The 24,241-nt window shown below is 35.3% G+C and overlaps 2 protein-coding genes across 2 annotated transcripts; both read left to right on the top strand.

Annotated features, from left to right (window-relative positions):
- The first annotated feature begins 11,065 nt into the window (after positions 1-11,065).
- Positions 11,066-12,855, top strand: LOC147907527 (uncharacterized). The gene is made up of 5 exons (XM_087412696.1): positions 11,066-11,395; positions 11,484-11,691; positions 11,765-12,139; positions 12,201-12,502; positions 12,619-12,855. Exons 1-5 carry the CDS (start codon positions 11,066-11,068, stop codon positions 12,853-12,855), a joined length of 1,452 nt encoding a protein of 483 aa, XP_087268822.1.
- Positions 12,856-19,673: 6,818 nt separating this feature from the next.
- Positions 19,674-20,375, top strand: LOC105151386 (uncharacterized). Its single transcript, XM_011065063.2, has one exon. It carries the CDS (start codon positions 19,674-19,676, stop codon positions 20,373-20,375), a length of 702 nt encoding a protein of 233 aa, XP_011063365.2.
- The last annotated feature ends 3,866 nt before the right edge of the window (positions 20,376-24,241 follow it).

Raw genomic sequence — 24,241 nt, 5'->3', positions numbered from 1 at the left:
CGCTCATTGTTTCCTTCTTGTCGCGCATTGCCTAGCAACGAATCGTCAGAAATGCTTGTAAACAACGCATGTACCACTTCATCTTAGGAGCGTTCTTACATTGAAAAAAAAATTTGTTCAACGAATTAAACACATTTAACACATCTGCACATGTTTGCAGATTTGTTTAATGCAACAAATTTTATTCAATTGAATTTAATCGCAGTCTGCTCAACAAACTGTTCAATGTTGGTTAACGGAAATGATTCAACTATTTTATTTGATTAACGAGATTATTATCATTTAGTAGTAAATCTTAAAAATAAATCAGTTTCCAGCGTCGTTATATTTATTTGGATAGTCTTACGGAGTCAACTAAATATGTTTATATGAGATATATAATATTATATATATTAGGTGTTGGAATTAATTCGTAGCGTTTTTTAATGAAAGAATGTTATTTATTTCACATGAGCATTAAAAAATACATTAATGAAAGTACTTCCCATCACTTGTAAAACGCTACGAATTAATTCCAACACCTAATATATTTTATTGTTTTAAATGCGAGGATTTGTTTGAATGAAACTATACCTTAATTATATGAAATAATATAAATTTTTATAAATTATATATTGGGAGTACAAATAAGTTTCTTTCAAAAATTAAGCATTTATTGTGAAAGAACGGTACATAATGTTTTATTGAAAATATTGTCCATCGCTAGCCACTACTTTTTCTCATCTTTTTGGTAGCGTATGGATACCACGTTGGAAGAACGTTTCATCTTTTAAGGCTATCCAATTATCGATTCAATTTTATCTTCCAAAATTTATGTACAGTTAAAGTAACTAAATATTTAAGCCTCTCATATACTTTAATTAATGATGAATTGAGTCAGTCTTAACAAATTTATATGTTTGATATAAACGATTAATAATGGATCTTACTTAAAAATTCATCTATATCAATGTAGAATATATACTTATTTGACAAAATTTGGTTGTCATATAAATATATATAATTTATAAAAACATTATTTCACATAAGAAAGGTATATTAGTTTCATTCAAACAAATCCTCGCATTTAAAACAATAAAATATATTATATATGTCTAATATAAACGCATTTATGGTAGTTGACTTCGTGAATCTATTCAAATGAATATACGATGCTGTTAACTGATTTTTCTTGAAGACTTCTAAAGTCCTGATAGTCCTGTCAACTAAATAAAATTGGATCATTTTCGTTAATCAACATTGAACAATTTATTAAGTAAATTACGGTTTAAACATAAATTTGGTTGTTTTATTAAATATTTTGTTTGATACACACATTCTTTTGTCTCAATTAATGCTATTTAATGGACCATCAAAATGAATTCCTATTCAATTAAATATATTCTAACATAAAATAAACATTTTGTCTGCAATAACTCAATTTAGTTGAACCAAATTTAAAATCATAATAGTTGTTAGAGAAAGGACCTTAGTGCCTTGTTGTGTTAAGTGGAACGCTGTTTTCTCTTCATCAGAGACTTGTGTTTCGTGCCTTGTGGCTTATCGGCGATCTGTGTCGCTTGTCTTGTGGCCAAGCCCGATGTAATTCGGTAGCGCGTAATAAAATGAGGCAATTTGCTTCGTGCGAAAATACTTTAATGCATCTTAGATTACACTTGCATCTACAATATCGAAAAAAACCGGCTTGCGCACTGGTCATGCACTTAAACACGAGAGGATGGTCGCACAACAACGGCAAAATGGCTTCTTCTTGTTCGATGTTAATTGGCCCTTGTCGCGGAGTAGCAGCAATTCCGACCAGGGTGAACCTAGTAGTTGAAACAAGTAACCAGGCGGGGACACCGCCTGGGAGGAAAGGAGAGAAACAAAGTTCTTCGCCCCTCCCTTAAAACAAAAACATGTTCATGGAAATCAGATACTGAGGTTTGAGATATGCAGTAATTAAACGACACAAGGGGGGGAATTGTTAATCATACAATATTAAGGGTATGAAACGGGAAGTGTTTTTTCAGGTAATCACGAAATTTAGTTGATATATGAATACAAAGTTTGCAATAAAAGAGAATATGATTAATATCCTGATTTGGATCACCACAGGGATATGCAGGCGAATTGACAATATTTTTATGATGCAGGCTGTATGCTAGATTATAATGGTTAGATCTAATTCTGGAGATGGTGACGATCTCCTCTCTTTTAAGATTCTTATGATAGAACTAGGGCTTAGCTGAGTTACTTCTATGAAAATCATCATATAGCTGCCTTTTAAATGTTGCGCAGTGATCTAAGTGTGCTTGAAATTTAGTGTTGAGGGATTGCTTGAAGACCAAAAAGTCTTGAAATGGTATTTTAAATTTAGGCCGGTGTCCACTAAGGGCGGCCCCGTTGGCAAGGTGGTCTGCAATCTCGTTACCGATTATACCTTTATGACCAGGAGTCCAAATAAGATTAATTTTGAAACCATGTTGCGTTAAAAAGGACAGACGATCCTTAATATCTAATGTAATGTGGTTCGCATTTCTAGAGTTGTGAGACGATATAGCCTGAAGAGCACTTAAAGAGTCAGAACAGATGGAAGCCTCGTCACAACATCGATCTTCAATAAGATTAATCGCCTGGAGAATAGCCCAAGACTCGGCTGAGAAAATTGAAGTCTCCGGAGGAAGCTTGAACTTGAGTGCAACGTTAAGATCTGATGAATAGATTGCGGAACCCATGCGATCCTCGCTAACGGACTTAGAGCCATCGGTGTAAATAATGGGACTCGGGCTTGGTATATTCGATTATTCACTTTCTTAGGAACATTGGTGAGGGAACTGTCAAATTGATGGACATAAGTATAGTTTTCATAACTATATTTATAAGCATAAGGCATGTTGGATCTGCGGATGATTTTAAGTGAGTATTTCTGCATTACATAGTACTTGAACGCAGGTACAGTAGGGCCCGCTGTCTTCTTGAGGGAGAGTATGCAGCCTATTCCAAGCTTTCAAAGCTGTGCAGCACTGGGGAGTTCTTTCTGGAGAAAGCCTTATAGATGAACTTCGAGGTCATATAGCTAAATCTGATGTTAAGAGGAGTTTCCTTTGCTTCGGCCATAATGGCCATTATTCGCTAATAGGTGTAGATAGTCGGTATCCGAGAGCAAGACGCAGGTTTCTGTTGACTAACCTTTCCAGTTGTAAAAATTCAGTCTTATTGCCCTTGAGCTTGAACACTTGACATCCGTATTCGATAGCAGAGCGAAATACAGCTCTATAAAGGGTGAGAAGTAAGCTTGGGTGAGATCCCCATTTAGTGCCTGCGAGAACTGCTAGTATATTAGTAAGATTGCGTCCCTTATTGACCAAGGTCTTTAGGTGCTCTTTGCCGCTCAACTTGGGGTCGAGAGTGAAACCCAGAAAGATGGCAGATTGTACTCTAGGAATTTCTACGTTCTGAATGTGTAGTTTAATGTCCGGATGTGACTGTCTCTTCCTTGTAAAGAGCAGCCATTGGGTTCTTGAGGGGGAAACTTCCAAGCCCCTGTTTCTCAAGTAAGCATGTATATTGTTAAGTGAAGATTGGACCGACGATCTAGCTAAGACATCTGCCAAGGGAGTCAGTAATCGAGTAGCCCCAAGCCACGTTGTGCAAGTTAAAGTCGCCTAGGAGGACGGCATGAAATTGATTCGCAACATAATCAAGCAGGCCCTCAATAACTGTAGGAGTTCGTGACGACGAATGTCTGTATATGTTAATAATGACAAAGGAGAGACTTTGAGTAAAAAGCTTGATACCAATGAATTAAATGGTGGTCTAGGTGAGTGATATCAAGGTCATAGCGGAATGATTTTTTAATAGTAACTTTTTAATGGCTACCCCGCGTTGATCGGGGCAGCGAATGTCAGTGATCAACAAGTGACTTTTTCACTGATTTAATCAGCTTATTTCACTGATTTTTTTCAGTAATTCATTCGTTTCACTAATCATTCAGTTAAATTTTATTGATTATCAGTGGCACTACTACTTGAGACTGATGCATTCAGTGAATAGTCCCTGAGAATCAGTGATTATCCACTGATTCAGATTTAGAAAGTTGTGATGTAAAATATTGTAACTAAGATTTTAACAAATGATTTAATTTTGAAAAAAATTTAGAATATTTTATTTTATTTTAATAAAAATAGAATATTTTATCTTAAACTGTCAAACTATCAAGTCAAAACGCGAGCCAAACCTCGAGTCAAGCCTCGAACCGAGCTTCGAATCGAGTCACGAGCCGAATCTCGAGCCGAATATGACACTTCGACTTCACATACATATAAATATTGATAAAAAAACAAGTACATAATTAATCAGCTATCATATTCGTATGTAATAGTATGTATAATATGTGTATGAAGGACAGAGTGGTCTCATAAGTGCAGGATAGAGTGACTCGGCTCGAGATTTGACTAAAAGTTCGACTCACGTTTCAGCTCCATAGTTCGGACGCAGCTTTAATTTTACGAATTAAAGCGAGGTTCTACTTTAAAGGGTTAAAAAAATTCGATTTGTTTTTTTATATTTTTTGCCTCTCTAAAGTGTGTAGAATGTGCCTGTAAAAGGATTTTGTAATACTCAAAATGTTAAAGCAATTTATAAAATTTATTAAACCGGATTTTGTATCGGTCGAAAATCAAGTAAGCTCAATGGTATTATGCACAAAACAAGTAAAAATCAAAAGAAGGAAATCAAATGCAGCAAAATTTGTTCTTTGAACAGAAGAGAAACTAACTTATCTGAGCTAGGAATCGCTGGTTAAATGTAGTGCAAAACATTGTAGTTAATTAAAATCGTTATCATAAAATAAAACTTTATTTTTCGCATTTTTCTCGAATTCATGTTTTTCAAACTGGCGTGAAATGTACAACCAATCATCCGATTGACTTAAATTTTTCGCTACGTAAAAAAAATATTTTTATGATGGACCAAAAATACTATAGTATAAATTTTCCAAAATATCTTTATTTGAACAGGTTAAAAGTAAAAAATAGTTCGTGAAAATTAACACTTAATTACAAACGGCTATCATTTTGTAAATTTTCAGATTTTTCAAATGAAATAAAGTTCATGGCCTCAAGAATTTAATATTATATATTTTAATAATTTCATTAACTTTTTGTCTCAAATAAACTAAATCGATAACCAGGATGTCACGCCAGTTGATCACGTACACGCTGCACGCTTTGATGCAGCCTAAGAAACAGCCACTATATTTACATTTCGAACAAAAAAAATTATTTGTACGTGTGAAATATATAAAACATTGTACCAAACATTATTTTGATATCTCCTTCTCTTCCTTATAAAAAAAAAATGATAAAAAATACATAGTTTATATATATAGGTCAAAAATTTAGTGCTTTTTAGGGTCTAATTTAGTATCAGAATTTTAGTGTTCAAATCGTTTAGCAGATATAAAAAAAAATGGGGGGTCCAGCTGAATGGCAAGCCCCACAAAAAAAATATATACAATGCACGTGTACAAAAAGTAAGTACAGGAATTTTAGTGCTAATTATATTTTAGTGTTCCAAAAAAAAAAAAAAAAAATTAAAATATAGCGTTAAATAAAATATTTTCAAACACGTCCTACATGGCGCCGCGTCATAAAGTTCATTACCCGATCGTCAAATAATTTGGTGCTCGCATATTACAATAATATTAAAACAATCCTTAGTACATCATAGTAGACACCATAGTATCGAAATATATGCATTTTCTATTTTAGTGCTCATTCTAAGTTAATGAAAATAATTAATTCGTCGCGAAAGAGCGCGCGCCGGGCTTGAAAGTTCGTTACCCGATCATCAAAGATTCTTTCAAAATTGTGATAATGACATTATCGTTAGATATCGAAATATATACAAATCTAAATTTGAACTGAATTTGCTTGCGGCACTTTTCAAAGCATGTTTCATTGCAAAGGGAGTTTTTTTTCAATCGGTTCCTTTTCATTGGGATTGTTTACATCGTCGCACTGTCTCCAGACAGTCTGATTCCCCTACCTTGGCCGTTACGGTTGGGTCAGTTATTAGTCGATCATCGTCGAAGTAACATCGCGATTTCCGTATTTCGGTTTTATTTATCGTTCGTTCCGGGTGTATTGTGCGACTAGTGTTTTATTCTTTTTTTTTTCGTTCGTGATTTTGTATGAATTTTTTGTATCGATTTTTCGTACGATTTTTTTTTTTCACTACTCGCACGGTTGTGATAATTACGTACATTACTTGTACGGTTGTGATAAGTACGTGATAAGTACAATCATACGTTACTTGTATGATTGTGCAAAGATTAATATCATGCCTGCACATAGAAGACCAACGAAAATAGGCATAGGCTCATCGACACATTAATTATAAAGACCGTTTGATAGTGGATGGTCAGAAGATTATTTCAAGAAATTGATATTTGGGTTACAATAGCGAAAGAATTAGATAATCAGATAATCCCAAATTCGTTATATACATTAGTAGTATGTAATAAACAAAATGTAAGAGATAAATTAATTGTCCCTCTCTTCTTATCAGCCAATGGATATTGAATGTTTCTGAGAACATTGATAATAGTAATGAATCAACGATAATTGAATCAACAGTGAATTCCACACTAAACGATTCTGCTATGCCTGCAAATAATGTTGATGGTATACTAATATTTATTTTTACGACAATTATAGATTGGATTTCAATGTCATGATAATTCATAAAACATATATAGGCGAAAAGATAAAGGCCGACCTACTTCAACGCGTCAATATATAATACAATATTACAACTCGGTACATGACAACATGTATTTACCGAGAAAATTTGGAAAAGTGCAAAACTGCCATGTAGTTTTAATTTTAAACGGCACAAATTAATCAGCAATGGAGAATCTGAATACGCGTATGATTCATGTAAATGTGGCTCATTTATAAAATATAAGATAAATAATACTAATTACTGAAATAAAATGTAAATTTATTGAAGGAGAAAAAAAAGAACGCTGTGGTAAACGATACTTAAGAAATCCAATTAGAGAAGCTGTTGCAAATGAATTATAAGGAAAAAGTACTATGAATATCGAGTCGAAACTGCACGAAAATTAATGCAAAGTGATGATAATATTGAACCTTCGCATTTATTTAGTGCAAATGTTTTACGAGTTGCCAACTAAACGTTACAGAAAAAAGTATTTTTAGGATCCAATAAAAGCTTTAGAAATTATGAAATTGGATCCTTATAAGAACATTATTCATGATATTGGCCTAGATCCATTTTTTGTTCATTATTGGTCCAATTATCAATTAGATATGTACAGAACATACACATTAGACGAGACAGCTTGTGTTTACATAGACGCAACTGGCAGTATTATAAGAAAAATTAAAAGGCCTGATAAATCGAAGATAGAAAACATTTTTATATAATTGTGTAGCGAATTTTGAAAAAAGTGATCTTTTTCCAGCAACACAGATGTTATCTGAAAGACATAATACGAATGCTATTCAGTATTGATTCATGGAATGGATACGATCCGGTGCATCACGATCACGTGAAGTTGTATGTGCTTTTTCACGTGCATATTGACAGCAGCAATACGAAATTTTACTAATTATAATACACTGAACGAATATACAGATGCTTGCAAAGAAGATAATTTATCCTCCCTACTACATACGTATCGATGTAGCACACTTTATTAAAAAATATTCCAACTTTTTAAAAGATTCACGTTTAAAAGCACGAAAAGTAAACATGAACGGTCATCTAAAAATAATACATGCAAATACTCAAGATCTTGATTTAAAAGAAAAAAAGAGTAGAAAATATTCTATTGAAATTCAAAATGATAACGACAATGTCAGAGAAAATATCTTGAGAAGAAAAAATGTCCAGCTTGTAAAAATGGAGACGAACCTACTGGTGGACATAAAACATTTTTATTTACACATAATAGGACAATTAATTTTATATCGAGATATTGAGGTTGCTAATTTTGTATCAAGATATTGAAATATTGAGGCTGCAACTGATATATTAAAAGGAATTTTAATTATTACACAAAGTGAAACAGAAGGCAACACAAGAGAAAATGAAAGAACAATACGCGAAGAATATAAAATAAAAATGAAAAATCTTTTTTACAACAATATTCAGACGATGTTAACACAGATAAAATACAATGATATTGAAGATGAAGGAAACAATTTTAATAAGTGGAGTCATTGGGCACAAAATATAAATAATAGCGTCAAAAGTATGCTGGCTGATAATGAGAGAGACAGAGATAATGCTCATTATTTACCAAAATTAGCTGATTATATTATGAAAGATGTTAAATTGCTACCTTTATGGTCTTGTGTTTGTAAAGATAAATTTGGATATGGAAGAATTCCTGCCAGCAGTGCTTCCGTACTTTCTGAAAGTTTAACATAATAAAAAATATTATATTAAACGCAGAGAGAACATCTATGCGTGCAGATGAATTTGTGACAAAGCACATAAACTACATGAAGTCGTCTAAAAATAATACATGCAAATACTCAAGATCTTGATTTAAGAGAAAAAAAGAGTAGAAAAATATTCTAGTGAAATTCAAAATGATGATGACAATGTCAGAGAAAATATCTTGAGAAGTGAGAAAAAATGTCCAGCTTGTAAAAACGGAGACGAACCTACTGGTGGACATATATGTTATGTTTGCAAAAAATTTGTACATGCTTTGGATGAATGTTCTATGCCAGTTGGAGAAGAAGGATACGGACAGTAATGAATATGCATGGACTGCCATAACATAAACAATCTTGAAGAAATTATGGCAACGAAGGAAGTTGAAGATTGGCGGGGTTTAGCTACAGCAGGCACTCATCTAACCTAAAGGGAGATATTTGTAAAAGGATACAAAATGAATTTTTATTAAATATTAACATACATAAGATATCAATAATAAGAAATCACAGTAATTTATCTTTGAAACCAGTTAAAATTGAAAAGAATAATTATTCGTTAACAAATATCTGTGCATCTGATAGCATTTTACAATTATTTATTGCTGCTTATTTTGATACAGAAACTATTAACCTCTTGGTACATTGTGAAACAGATTTTAAATTTTTTGAATTAATTAAAGAAATAGTGTCAAAAAATCATTGTATAGACTTTGTGATGATTTTAAAAGATATATTTTCAAGTAAAATGTTACCGAATAATTGTATCCTTATTAATTGTGAATAAAATATTAATAATAATAAGCCTTATCTCAGGCCTACATTGCGAGGTAAGAAAGTTTTTTTTTTATTATAATATATTCACAAGATCGCATTAGGCGCATTATGTTCAAGTAGACATCGGCATAACGAGGTCTTTGCTTTCGCTCACAGGTAATTGCCTTTTTGTGCAGAAATTTGTTTTTCAGAAATATCCATCGTTCACGGAAATATCTAAATGTGAAAAAGGTTGTCTTGAAAGAGTAAAAACATTGCCACTAGTGCAAGTACAACTTGAAACATTATTAGGAAACTACATTAATGAAATTGAAAAGGACATAACAATTCATTCAGATATCCATCTTGTATACAACCGACTGTCATTCATCTCGCAGTTCACGCGTATCGAATACCTATCGGGTATAACCGAATTGTGATGGACTGGAAAGTACAATTTCTGAAATAGATATGTATATTTAGTATGAATTTTACAATATACAGTGTTGGCGCTTGTCGGTGTGAGTTTGTTGACGCTTGTCAGCGTGAGTTTGGCTCGGCGGGTTGATACCAGCCCGTCGGCTTTGTGACATGATTGTGGCATGATTGCGGCGTGCCGTGTCGCTGATGGGGCCCACCGAGGGGGAGGGCATACGCGCGACTATGCTGCTTGCGTGCGAATCCGCCGCACTTCTAGAAAATTTTCGGTGCTTCCGTGTGCGACCTCCTTAGTGTGAACACGTGCCCAGTGCGCCAATCGTTTTCTTTTATTCTTGATACGACGTGAGTGTAACCCGAGAGATATTAAAGTAGTTTTATAGCCAATCGCCTCTTTTTATTACGTGCCGAATTCCTTCCGGCGTGGCCACAAGGCTAGACGACACAGATCGACGACAGGCCACAAGGCACGAGACAAGTCTTTGACGAAGAGAAAATAGCGTTACACGTAATGCAACGAGGACACCGAGGTTCTCTCCCTAACATTGGTCCTTCGAGCCGGATGTTCATAAATTCCGACAGACTTCGAAGTTCGGTGAATTGTCAAATATACAGGTATCACATACACAGGCAGTTTATATTCAATTTCTGAGGTCACGTGCAGGCGTATTCGTGGGATTGCAATTATTAATAAGCCTTATCTCAGGCATACATTGTGAGGTAAGAAAGTTTTTTTTTATTGTATTCAAGATCGCATTAGGCGCATTGTGTTCAAGTAGACATCGGCATAACGAGGTCTTTGCACTCATAAGAGCCGCCATATTGTCGTTTATCGCTTTCGCTCACAAGAACCGCCATATTGCCGCTCATCACTTTCGCTCACAAAAGCCGCCATATTGTATGCTATCACTCTCGTTCACAAGAGCTGCCATTTTGTGTTTGTCAGAAGAAGCTAGATTCGTGCACGGGCGGCCATTTGCATTTTCATAAAACCTTGCATTTCATTGGCCGGGCTGTCACATTGTCATATTATAATAAAATAAAAGTTGGATGTAGTCATCAGCAAGGCGTGGGAATTAAGTATCAAGGGAAAAGAGCTGCCAGATTTAAAGAGCTTAATAGAATTCTTGACTCTCCGATGCCAGGCATTGAAATCAGTACATGGTGGATTTTACAATAGCGTAACAAGTAGTATAACATCAAAGCATAATAGCAATTCAAAGTCCACGTCTGTCGCAAATGTCGCTACATCCAATCTTTCTTGTATTGTTTGCAAGGAAAATCATTCAATGCATCATTGTAAGGAATTCCTCAATTTATCGGTTGAAGATAGAATTAAGGCCACGAAAAAAGCACAATTATGTCTCAAATGTTTAAGATCGAACACACATCAAGCGAAAGTATAATATTCGAGTATGTGCCGAAAATGTGGCAAAAAACATAACACATTGTTACACATAAGTGCTCCGAATAGTGCGGATATATCGCGATCAAGCACGCAAGCAGCAAGTCAAGCTACCAATCCTCCATTCCCCGTCGCCACGCAATGTACATCAGGTCATCGTTCGTTAAATATTTTACTATCTACTGCAATTATCCATGTATACGATTCCAATAATCAAATTCATTCATGTCGAGTATTTGACAGCAGTTCTCAAATGAATTTCATAACGAAGGAGTTGGCAAATCGCTTGAAGTTCAGGGAGCGACCTCTTGATATGTCAGTGGTAGGAGTTATAGATGAAGTAATCCACGCTAATAAAGTAGTTAATCTTTGCGTCAAATCACGTTTTAATAATTTCTCCGAAAAAATGGTGCTTCCAAAAATAACAGCAGTTGCCACAGCACTTCATACCCATGCAAAGTGTGTCTGTTCCAAAATATATAAAACTCGCTGATACTAGTTTTAATGTACCAGCAAGCATTGATATGTTAATCGGGACCGAGTTCTTCTGGAAGCTCATTTGTACGGGTCAGATCGAACAATCAAAAAATCAGTCGATGCCTTTGCAAAAGACACATTTTGGATGGATCATTTTTGGTATCACACTAAGTGACATAACCGGATCTGTTTCTTCTCTTAATTTTCATTTAACTTCACTCGATGATTTAAGGCTCATTGAATCGACTTTGGGAGGTTGAACATGATACCACTCCTAAATCATTTTCTCTCGAGGAAAAGGCCTGTGAAGAGTCATTCCTGCAAGGCGTAAAGCGTAAATTAGAAGGTCGTTTTATCATTAAGTTGCCAACAAAACAAGACAAACTGAATGAATTGGGAGAATACAAGGACATCGCTCTAAAACGTTTCAAATCTTTGGAGAAGCTCATCGCTCAACCCTGCATGTACGAATACAGGAAGTTTATGGATGAATACAGGCGCTTGAATCACATTAAGGTGACCAGTAGCACGATGCTAAGCCATAGCTCTCCAGCTTTCTATCTTCCACATCATGCTGTACAAACGAGCTGCACTACCAAGTTCCGGAGTATTTGACGGCTCATGCAAGACCACGACCGGACTATCTTTAAACGACACATTGAGAGTAGGACCCACACTACAAGAGGATCTCTTCTCCATTTTGGCCAGATTCCGAACATTCAGGATCGCTCTCACAGCCGATATAGCAAAGATGTATCGGCAAGTTCTGGTCGATTCAACTCAGACACCATTGCAACGTATTTTCTGGCGAGAATCTCCAGATGAGCCCATCAAGACTTTCGAATTACTCACTGTCACTTATGGTACGTCATCAGCATCATTCTTGACTATCAGAGTCCTAAGAAAGTTAGCGGAGGACAATGCAGATCGCTATCCAAGGGCATCGCAAATAGCATTGAGAGATTTCTACGTGGATTCTCATCACGGGAGCCGATTCAGTAGATGAAGCTCTCCATTAAGAAAGAGATTACTGCATTGTTGCAGGACGGGAAATTCGAGCTTAGAAAATGGACATCAATGTTCTAGGGCCAGGATCAGAACTCCTCTAAGAGAATTTACCTTATCCTCAAACAAGAACTCCGAGAAAAAGGCGTTAGGCATTGCATGGGATTGCCGAGCAGACGTATTCAAATATTGGTCCATCAATCATCTGCCTTCTCTGGAGGTTCAGTTACATTACTCGCCAAATTCATCATGCAGGATCTCTGGCGATTCAAGCTTGATTGGGATGAATCGATTCCTTTAGAATTACATACCAAATAGAAGCGCTTCGAAACGGAGTTACAGGAACTGAATAGCATACACATTCCTCGTCTTGTCACAACTACAGAACAATATACCCGTTTGGAACTACATTCTCAGACGCTAGCGAAATTGCATGCTAGCGGAGCATGCATTTATTAACGCTCCACTTCAATCAATGGTGCTTATCGCACACACCTAGTTTGCTCCAAATCTAGAGTGGCATCATTAAAGAGTTTGTCACTTCCGCGCCTTTAGTTATGTGGTGCATTGCTACTAGCTCGGCTTATCAACAAGATCTCCAAATGTCTTACGTGTCCAATAGCATCCATTCATTTACGGACAGATTCTACAATTGTACTATCGTGGTTGCAATCGTGTCGATCATGGTCAACCTTTGTAGCACATCGCATTGATGAGATACACGAATTAATATCGACTCAGCAGTGGAATCACGTTCCAAGTGATGACAATCCCGCGGACCCATTGTCCCGAGGCGTCATGCCGGGTTCCCTAGCGCAATTAGAAAGCTAGTGGTCGGAGTCTTCCTGGCTGGGGCATGACAGAGAAAACTGGCCTCAAGAGGCTCTTCCCGCAGACATAACCAACGTCCCTAAACGAAAAAACTATGTTCATTTTTTTAGTATTGTATTATTATTTTCATCGTTTGAAGCATGATGTTATTTTGTTTATCAATCATATTCATTTGTATTTATTGAAAGGTGATCCTTTCAAGGGAGGCGGTATGTTGGCGCCTGTTAATATAAATTTAGCTCAGCCGATCTAATACCAGCACGTCGGCTTACCCACGTGACTACAGCGTTCCCGTGGCGCTGGTAAGACCCACCGAAGGGGAGGGCATGCGCGCGACTATGCTTCTGTGCGAATCAGTAGTGTTACTCGCCATTTTGCCGTTGTTCTGCGTGCGACCATCCTCTCGTGTTCACGTGCGTGACTGGTGCGCAAGCCGGTTTCTTCGATATTGTATGATGCGAGTGTAATCTAAGATGCATTAAAGTATTTTTGCACAAAACAAACTGCCTCATTTTATTATGCGCTGCCGAATTACATCGGGCGTAGCCATAAGGCAAGCGGCACAGATCGCCGACAAGCCACAAGGCACGAGACACCAGTCTCTGACGAAGAGAAGACAACGTTCCACTTAACGCAACAAGGATATCAAGGTTCTTTCTCTAACAAGATTCAGTGATCAACAAGTAACTTTTTCACTGATTTAATCAGCTTATTTCACTGATTTTTTTCAGTAATTCATTCGTTTCACTAATCATTCAGTTGAATTTTATTGATTATCAGTGGCACTACTACTTGAGACTGATGCATTCAGTGAATAGTCCCTGAGAATCAGTGATTATCCACTGATTCAGATTTAGAAAGTTGTGATGTAAAATATTGTAACTAAGATTTTAACAAATGATTTAATTTTGAAAAAAATTTAGAATATTTTATTTTATTTTAATAAAAATAGAATATTTTATCTTAAACTGTCAAACTATCAAGTCAAAACGCGAGCCAAACCTCGAGTCAAGCCTTGAACCGAGCTTCGAATCGAGCCACGAGCCGAATCTCGAGCCGAATATGACACTTCGACTTCACATACATATAAATATTGATAAAAAAACAAGTACATAATTAATCAGCTATCATATTCGTATGCAATAGTATGTATATGTGTATGAAGGACAGAGTGGTCTCATAAGTGGCAGGATAGAGTGATTCGGCTCGAGATTCGGCTAAAAGTTCGACTCACGTTTCAGCTCGATAATTCGGACGCAGCTTTAATTTTACGAATTAAAGCGAGGTTCTACTTTAAAGGGTTAAAAAAATTCGATTTGTTTTTTTATATTTTTTGCCTCTCTAAAGTGTGTAGAATGTTCCTGTAAAAGGATTTTATAATACTCGAAATGTTAAAGCAATTTATAAAATTTGTTAAACCGGATTTTACATCGGTCGAAAATCAAGTAAGCTCGATGGTATTATGCACAAAACAAGTAAAAATCAAAAGAAGGAAATCAATAAAATGCAGCAAAATTTGTTATTTGAACAGAAGAGAAATTAATTTATCTGGGCCAGGAATCGCTGGTTAAATGTAGTGCAAAACATTGTAGTTAATTAAAATCGTTATCATAAAATAAAACTTTATTTTTCACATTTTTCTCGAATTCATGTTTTTCAAACTGGCGTGAAATGTACAACCAATCATCCGATTGACTTAAATTTTTCGCTACGTAAAAAAAAAATTTTTATGGGGCCATGGACCTAAAAATACTATAGTATAAATTTTCCAAAATATCTTTATTTGAACAGGTTAAAAGTAAAAAATAGTTCGTGAAAATTAACACTTAATTACAAACGGCTATCATTTTGTAAATTTTCAGATTTTTCAAATGAAATAAAGTTCATGGCCTCAAAAATTTAATGTTATATATTTTAATAATTTCATTAACTTTTTGTCTCAAATAAACTAAATCGATAACCAGGATGTCACGCCAGTTGATCACGTACACGCTGCACGCTTTGATGCAGCCTAAGAAACAGCCACTATATTTACATTTCGAACAAAAAAAATTATTTGTACGTGTGAAATATATAAAACATTGTACCAAACATTATTTTGATATCTCCTTCTCTTCCTTATAAAAAAAAAATGATAAAAAATACATAGTTTATATATATAGGTCAAAAATTTAGTGCTTTTTAGGGTCTAATTTAGTATCAGAATTTTAGTGTTCAAATCGTTTAGCAGATATAAAAAAAAATGGGGGGTCCAACTGAATGGCAAGCCCCACAAAAAAAATATATACAATGTACAAAAAGTAAGTACAGGAATTTTAGTGCTAATTTAGTGTTCCAAAAAAAAAAAAAATTAAAATTAAAATATATTGGGAAGTCACTTTCGCGCTACGCTATCGGTAACCACAGATGGCGTTTCTATCACCGGCACGTTCGTCTCTGCGTGCATAGTTCGACGAACCAGTTCGAGCACGACATGCGTCGCGACTGTTACTTCATCGTTCTGTTGCTGTAGCTTTTCACAGAATATACGTTTCATAGATTAAAAGTTGTGTGTCACATTCCTTAAACCTTACGTCTCTGCAATCCCTCCTCAACAAAATATAGCGTTAATTAAAATATTCAAACAGTACACGTCCTACATGGCGCCGCGTCATAAAGTTCATTACCGGATCGTCAAATAATTTGGTGCTCGCATATTACAATAATATTAAAACAATCCTTAGACATCATACTATCGAAATATATTTCGGATGTTAGTGCTCATTCTTAGTTAATGAAAATAATTAATTCGTCGCGAAAGAGCGCGCACTTGAAAGTTCGTTACCCGATCATCAAAGATTCAAAATTGTGATAATGACATTATCGTTAGATATCGAAATATATACAAATCCAAATTTGAACTGAATTCGCATGCGGCACTTTTCAAAGCATGTTTCATTTCAAAGGGAGTTTTTTTTCAATCGATTCCTTTTCATTGGGATTGTTTACATCGTCGCACTGTCTCCAGACAGTCTGATTCCCCTCCCTTGGCCGTTACGTTTGGGTTAGTTATTAGTCGATCACCGTCGAAGTAACGTCGCAATTTCCGTGTTTCGGTTTTATTTATCGTTCGTTTCGGATTTCGGGTGTATAGTGCGACTAGTGTTTTATTCTTTTTTTTTTTCGTTCGTGATTTCGTATGAATTTTTTGTATCGATTTTTCGTACGATTTTTTTTTCCATTACTTGCACGATTGTGATAAGTACGTACGTTATTTGTATGATTGTGCAAAGATTAATGTCATGCCTGGAAGACCAACGAAAATAGGCATAGGCTCATCGACACATTAATTATAAAGACCGCTTGATAGTGGATGGTCAGAAGATTATTTCGAAATTGATATTTGGGTTACAATAACGAAAGAATTAGATAATCAGATAATCCCAATTTCGTTATATACATTTGTTATATGTAATAAACAAAATGTAAGAGATAAATTAATTGTCCCTCTGTCTCTCCTTATTAACCAATGGATATTGAACATCATGTTTCTGAGAACATTGATAATAGTAATGAATCAACGATAATTGAATCAACAGTGAATTCCACATTAAACGATTCTGCTATGTCTGCAAATAATTGGTGGTATACTAATATTTATTTTTACCGTGGAAAAGGCTGATTTTAATGCCATGATAATTCATAAAACATATATAGGCGAAAAGATAAAGGCCGACCTACTTCAACGCGTCAATATATAATACAATATTACAACCCGGTACATGGCAACACGTATTTACCTAGAAAATTTGGGAAAGTGCAAAACTGCCATGTAGTTTTAAACGGCATAAATTAATCAGCAATGGAGAATCTGAATACGCGTATGATTCATGTAAATGTGGCTCATTTATAAAATATAAGATAAATAATACTAATTACTGAAATAAAATGAAATAAATTTATTGAAGGAGAAAAAAAAGAACGCTGTTGTAAACTTAAAATATCCAATACTTAAGAAATCCAATTAGAGAAGCTGTTGCAAATGAATTATAAGGAAAAAGTACTATGAATATCGAGTTGAAACTGCACGAAAATTAATGATGATAATATTGAACATGATGATAATATTGCAAAGTGATGATAATATTGAACCTTCGCATTTATTTAGTGCAAATGTTTTACGAGTTGCCAAACGTTACAGAAAAAAGTTATTTTTAGGATCCAATAAAAGCTTTAAAAATTATGAAATTGGGTCCTTATAAGAACATTATTCATGATATTGGCTTAGATCCATTTTTTGTGCATTATTGGTCCAATTATCAATTAGATATGTACAGAACATACACATTAGACGAGACAGCTTGTGTTTACATAGACGCAACTGGCAGTATTATAAGAAAAATTAAAAGGCCTGATAAATCGAAGATGGAAAACATTTTTATATAATTGTGTAGCGAATTTTGAAAAAAGTGATCTTTTTCCAGCAACACAGATGTTATCTGAAAGACATAATACGAATGCTATTCAGTATTGATTCATGGAATGGATACGATCCGGTGCATCACGATCACGTGAAGTTGTATGTGCTTTTTCACGTGCATATTGACAGCAGCAATACGAAATTTTACTAATTATAATACACTGAACGAATATACAGATGCTTGCAAAGAAGATAATTTACCTCCCTGCTACATAGGTATCGATGTAGCACACTTTATTAAAAAATATTCCAACTTTTTAAAAGATTCACGTTTAAAAGCACGAAAAATAAACTACATGAATGGTCGTCTAAAAATAATACATGCAAATACTCAAGATCTTGATTTAAGAGAAAAAAAGAGTAGAAAATATTCTATTGAAATTCAAAATGATCAATTCAATTCGAAGCAGTTCAATTTCGCATAGAAATTCTTGAAAACGCAGATCCCTCGACCACCGATAAAAGAGTTCTCTATGAACATCACGCGCAACAGCGCGACAATTTTGGAGCTTCTTATTTCCAGTTAATGGCTTGTTATACCGCTCTTATTGAGCGTATGGAAAAAAACGCATCTCCGCCAACTTCAAACATAAATGCGGTGAGATCGACAAGCGGTGAGATCGAGGGAAACGCGTGTTAAATTGCCTAAAATAGATTTACCAGTTTTTACAGATGCATATGACGATTGATACTCCTCCCTTTGAACAGTTAATCCAGTTAAATGAGGGTTTAGCGGAAATTGAAAAATTTCATTATCTGAGGTCTTCCTTAAAGGACACTGTCTCTGATATAATTAAATCCATAGAGACCACTGCAGCCAATTATCATGAAGCATGGGCGGCGGTCATAGAACGTTTCGACAATCAGAGATGGATTGTTCAAAAGCATGTTCGCGCTTTATTTGAGGTACCGGCTGTACGTAAAAAAAATCACAGCATGACTCGTGAATTAGACACTATTCTTAAACATTTGCGCGCGCTCAAGGCCCTCGCAAGGCCTACTGATTATTGGGATTTAATTATTCATCTTATCATTTGCAAGTTGGATGTAGTCACCAGCAAGGCGTAGGATTTAAGTATCAAGGGAAAAGAGCTGCCAGATTTAAAGAGATTAATAGAATTCTTGACTCTCCGATGCCAGGCATTGAAATCAGTACATGGTGGATTTTACAATAGCGTAACAAGTAGTATAACATCAAAGCATAATAGCAATTCAAAGTCCACATCTGTCGCAAATGTCGCTACATCCAATCTTTCTTGTGTTTGCAAGGAAAACCATTCAATACATCATTGTAAGGAATTCCTCAATTTATCGGTTGAAGATAGAATTAAGGCTGCGAAAAAAGCACATTTATGTCTCAATTGTTTAAGATCGAACACACATCAAGTGAAAGCATAATATTCGAGTATGTGCCGAAAATGTGGCAAAAAACATAACACATTGTTACACATAAGTGCTCCGAATAGTGCGGATATATCGCGATCAAGCAACAAATCAAGCTACCAATCCTCCATTCCCCGTCGCCACGCAATGTACATCAGATCATCCGTCCATTAAATATTTTACTATCTACTGCAATTATCCATGTATACGATTCCAATAATCAAATTCATTCATGTCGAGTATTACTTGACAGCAGTTCTCAAATGAATTTCATAACGAAGGAGTTGGCAAATCGCTTGAAGTTCAGGGAGCGACCTCTTGATGTGTCAGAAGTTATAGATGAAGTAATCCACGCTAATAAAGTAGTTAATCTTTGCGTCAAATCACGTTTTAATAATTTCTCCGAAAAAATGGACTGCGTGGTGCTTCCAAAAATAAGCAGTTGCCACAGCACTTCATACCCATGCAAAGTGTGTCTGTTCCAAAACATATAAAACTCGCTGATCCTAGTTTTAATGTACCAGCAAGCATTGATATGTTAATCGGGACCGAGTCCTTCTGGAGGCTCATTTGTACGGGTCAGATCAAACAATCAAAAAATCAGTCGACTTTGCAAAAGACACATTTTGGATGGATCATTTCTGGTATCACACTAAGTGACATAACCGGATCTGTTTCTTCTCTTAATTTTCATTTAACCTCACTCGATGATTTAAGGCTCACATTGAATCGATTTTGGGCGGTTGAACATGATACCACTCCTAAATCATTTTCTCTCGAGGAAAAGGCCTGTGAAGAGTCATTTCTGCAAGGCGTAAAGCGTAATTTAGAAAGTCGTTTTATCGTTAAATTGCCAACAAAGCAAGACAAACTGGATGAATTGGGAGAATCCAAGGACATCGCTCTAAAATCTTTCAAATCTTTGGAGAAGCGGCTCATCGCTCAACCCTGTATGTACGAATACAGGAAGTTTATGGATGAATACAGGCGCTTGAATCACATTAAGGTGACCAGTAGCACGATGCTAAGCCATAGCTCTCCAGCTTTCTATCTTCCACATCATGCTGTACAAAATGAAACGAGCACCACTACCAAGTTCCGGATAGTATTTGACGGCTCATGCAAGACCACGACCGAACTATCTTTAAACGATGATACACATTGAGAGTAGGACCCACACTACAAGAGGATCTCTTCTCCATTTTGGCCAGATTCCGAACATTCAGGATCGCTCTCACAGCCGATATAGCAAAGATGTATCGACAAGTTCTGGTCGATTCAACTCAGACACCATTGCAACGTATTTTCTGGCGAGAATCTCCAGATGAGCCCATCAAGACTTTCGAATTACTCACTGTCACTTATGGTACGTCATCAGCATCATTCTTGGCTATCAGAGCCCTGAGAAAATTAGCGGAGGACAATGCGGATTGCTATCCGAGGGCGTCACAAATAGCATTGAGGAATTTTTACGTGGATGATCTCGTCACGGGGGCCGACTCAATAGATGAAGCTCTGTCTATCAAGAAGGAGATCACCGCATTGCTACGGGAAATTCGAGCCTATAAAATGGGCATCCAATGCTCTTGCCCTCCAAGATCAAAATTCCAGCAAGCCAAAAGAATTCACCTTGTCCTATGCCTCCAAGCATCCCATGCTGTTGCCTGGAAATCATCAATCCATTTTCTTAATTGTGATACACAAGCATTAAAGGCACTTTCATAGTAGTCGGACCACAGGCTACTCTGGCCGCGGTACGTGAGCGTTACTGGCTCACTTCGGCGCGCAACGTCATTCGATAAATTCTTAGGAGATGTATCGTCTGTTTCAAGTTCACCAAAACTCGCTTCCGCTATTATGGGAAACTTGCCGGAACCGCGGGTTAAAATTTCTTCGAAAATATTTGGTCAGTGTGGAGTGGATTATGCCGGCCTCTTCTATTACAAGGAGGGTGTTAGAAAGTCCACTAAGCATGAACACGTGCATGCCCGGTGCGCCAACCATTTTCTTTTATTCTTGATATGACGCGAGTATAACCCACGAGAGATATTAAGATAGTTTTATAGCCAATCGCCTCTTTTTATTACGCGCTGCTGAATTCCTTCGGGCATGGCCACAAGGCTAGATGACACAGACCGACGACAGGCCACAAGGCACGAGACACAAAATAGCGTTACACATAACGCAACGAGGACACCGAGGTCCTCTCCCTAACAATGTCTATGTATTGTTTTAAAACCAATATCATGCGAGCACCAAGTTCTTTGATGTTCGTAGCCAGTTTGTGGCTATTGGTGCGGCTGATGTGCCCGATATGGCGCCGAAAGTGTCTGGGCGCTGACGATTACCAACTAACGGCGAAGGACAATTGGCTGGAAATCATTAGGTTGCGAATGAATGCTATTCGCTGATTCTGACTCTTATGCCGTAAGGCGGTTTAATACAAACTTGACTAATTATTTAACAAATATAGATTACAAAAATAGAGACGTGATTGCGTGCGTAAGACGGCTCGGATACCGGCATTGTGTCGCGAGATTACAATACAGAAAATTAAGAAAATATACACTGAGTATTTATCCGACGACGCTAACAATTATCACAAGACATGAATGGTGATCGATCTTGCAGTGTACACAAAGTAATTCGGAACCTTACTTCAGAGTTTTAACTAACTACCGCAGAGACTTACATGATGCCCGCACGCGGCACGCCATGACACAAGAGAGAGCGAAAAAAAGAAGCAGAAAGAAGGACCAACTTCAGTGCCGCGACGGATGTACGCAGCGCCGCAACCAACGACGTGCGATGCACGCTTTGACGTGCAATTAATGGAATTTAAGCCTCGACATCATCGGTTGGAATGAGTTTATTATATTTATTTATATATTTAATTTTTTTTTAGCAACAAAAAAAAATGAAATCTTACCTTTCGAATATATATAAAATCTACATCATTTTAGTTATGAATACTTTTAAAAATATATGTATCACTAGTTCTCTAAATTGTAAATTGTAGGTGTCGTATACGACGGTGTAGTGTTTAATACATGTTGAAATATTTGAATTAACGCTATATTTGAATTTTTTTTAGCTCTATTTTGAAGCACCAAATTAGCACTAAAATCATATAATATTTAATTTTTGTGTACGTGTCTTGTATCTATTTTTTTATGGAGGATCCAGCTTGCCATTAAGCTGAACCCGCTCCCCCCCATTTGTTTTTATTGCTGCTAAACGATTTGAGCATTAAAATTCTGAATAGGGTATTAAATTAGCACCTAAAAAAGCATTAAATTTTTTACCTATTCCGAACTTAATTTTCGATGATGGAAGATCTTTTTTGTTTGGATGTCTAGAATAGAACTTTCCCTTAAGGTAATTAATACATTTTGTACAAATTATTTTTGTTATAGAACTTGTAGTCTTATAAGATAATCTAAAATCATCTATAATAAAAATAATCTACATACAATGTGTTAGTAATTACTTTAATTCATAAAATAAAGATAAAATAAAATATTCTAAAAATTATTTGTTAAAATCTTAATTACAATCATGATTTAAGAAGATAAGGTGTATCATCATAGTGATGGCGGCACGATGAGCGAAGCTAATGAAATTTGGGTCCAAATACCCCCCGTGCAATTTAAACACGAAATAATCACATATGGTCATAAGTACCTAAAATGTTTGAAAAAATAATATAAAAATATTGGGTCATCTAAAAAATATCCGCGGTTTTTTGTCATTAGATGTTGATGGTCATATATCTAGTGACAAAAAACCGCGGATACTTTTTAGATGACCCAATATTTGGAATACAAGCGCGCAAAAATAATATAATAATATAAAAACAGTTGGAATAATACAAACGTAAAAAAATGCTTTTGTAGTGAGAAAATTATTTCTTTGATTTTAATTATTTTATTTAAAAATAATAACACGTGCCAAAATATTACGAGCAATTTTGTGTCCTGCTATTTCTCAATTTCTTGATGGAAAAAGCACAATCTGAGTATAAACTTTTAATGTAACAGATACGAATATTTCTAATCAATTATTACAATGATTAATTATTAAAATATTATTACAATGATAATAAATCACGTTGCATTATTACATGATATTCTGCAATTTTATAATAAAGTCGAGTTATAAATCATATAAAATTCGAGTCTGTATAACACTCAATAATTTAACGGTGATGCCATTTTTTCAAGAGAATTCACATAAAAAATATTCGAAGAAATAGAAAAAAATCAAGATTGAAGCGTCTCAACTTTAACAATATTTAATCAATTTATGTGAAAGAAATAATCTAATTATTAAAGCTAAATTCTTGCTCGATTCATTTGTCTATTTATTACAATACTGAACATTTTTATTCAGATAAAATTAAAATCTTGTAAAAGAATACATTAATTTTGGAAATATCAATCGTGCAGTGAATTCTGAAGATTATAAAAATTAATGTAAAATATATTACAATTGTATAAAATATATCAATAATCATTGCGTAATTTATCAATTCCAGCTACACACCGAATCTTAACACGATCACTTGATCATTTTATGAATACTTGACAGCTATGCACAGCTGTTTTGATATCAATTATTATTCAGTTCATTATGTAATGTGACTGTCATTTTAACTTATAATTAGTATATATTATTGCGCGCAGAATTTTATTAATTTTATTAGAAAACATTTTGAGAATTTTAAACACGACCGTATGTGTGAATACATCAAATACGATAAAGAAAGCCATGATCAGTCAAGATTGGATGTTTCAAATAATACATTATATATTCTTATATTAAATTGGTTTATTCCGGATATGATTGCGAACCAATAACATTTGGTTTCAACATACCGGAAAGTTGAGATGTCTCAACTGTTCAATTCTGACTGTTGATTCAAATAAATAGTCTAATGAATGTACATTGTACATATTTCACTGAAAATTATATGCATTTTATCGTTATGATTGGGATCTTTTTGCTAATATGTAGATACATCATGTTCGT

Source organism: Acromyrmex echinatior, chromosome 13 (assembly GCF_024713525.1).
Source record: "Acromyrmex echinatior isolate Ae372 chromosome 13, ASM2471352v2, whole genome shotgun sequence".
NCBI classification, from domain to species: domain Eukaryota; kingdom Metazoa; phylum Arthropoda; class Insecta; order Hymenoptera; family Formicidae; genus Acromyrmex; species Acromyrmex echinatior.
This window is presented reverse-complemented; position numbering and strand designations above follow the sequence as displayed.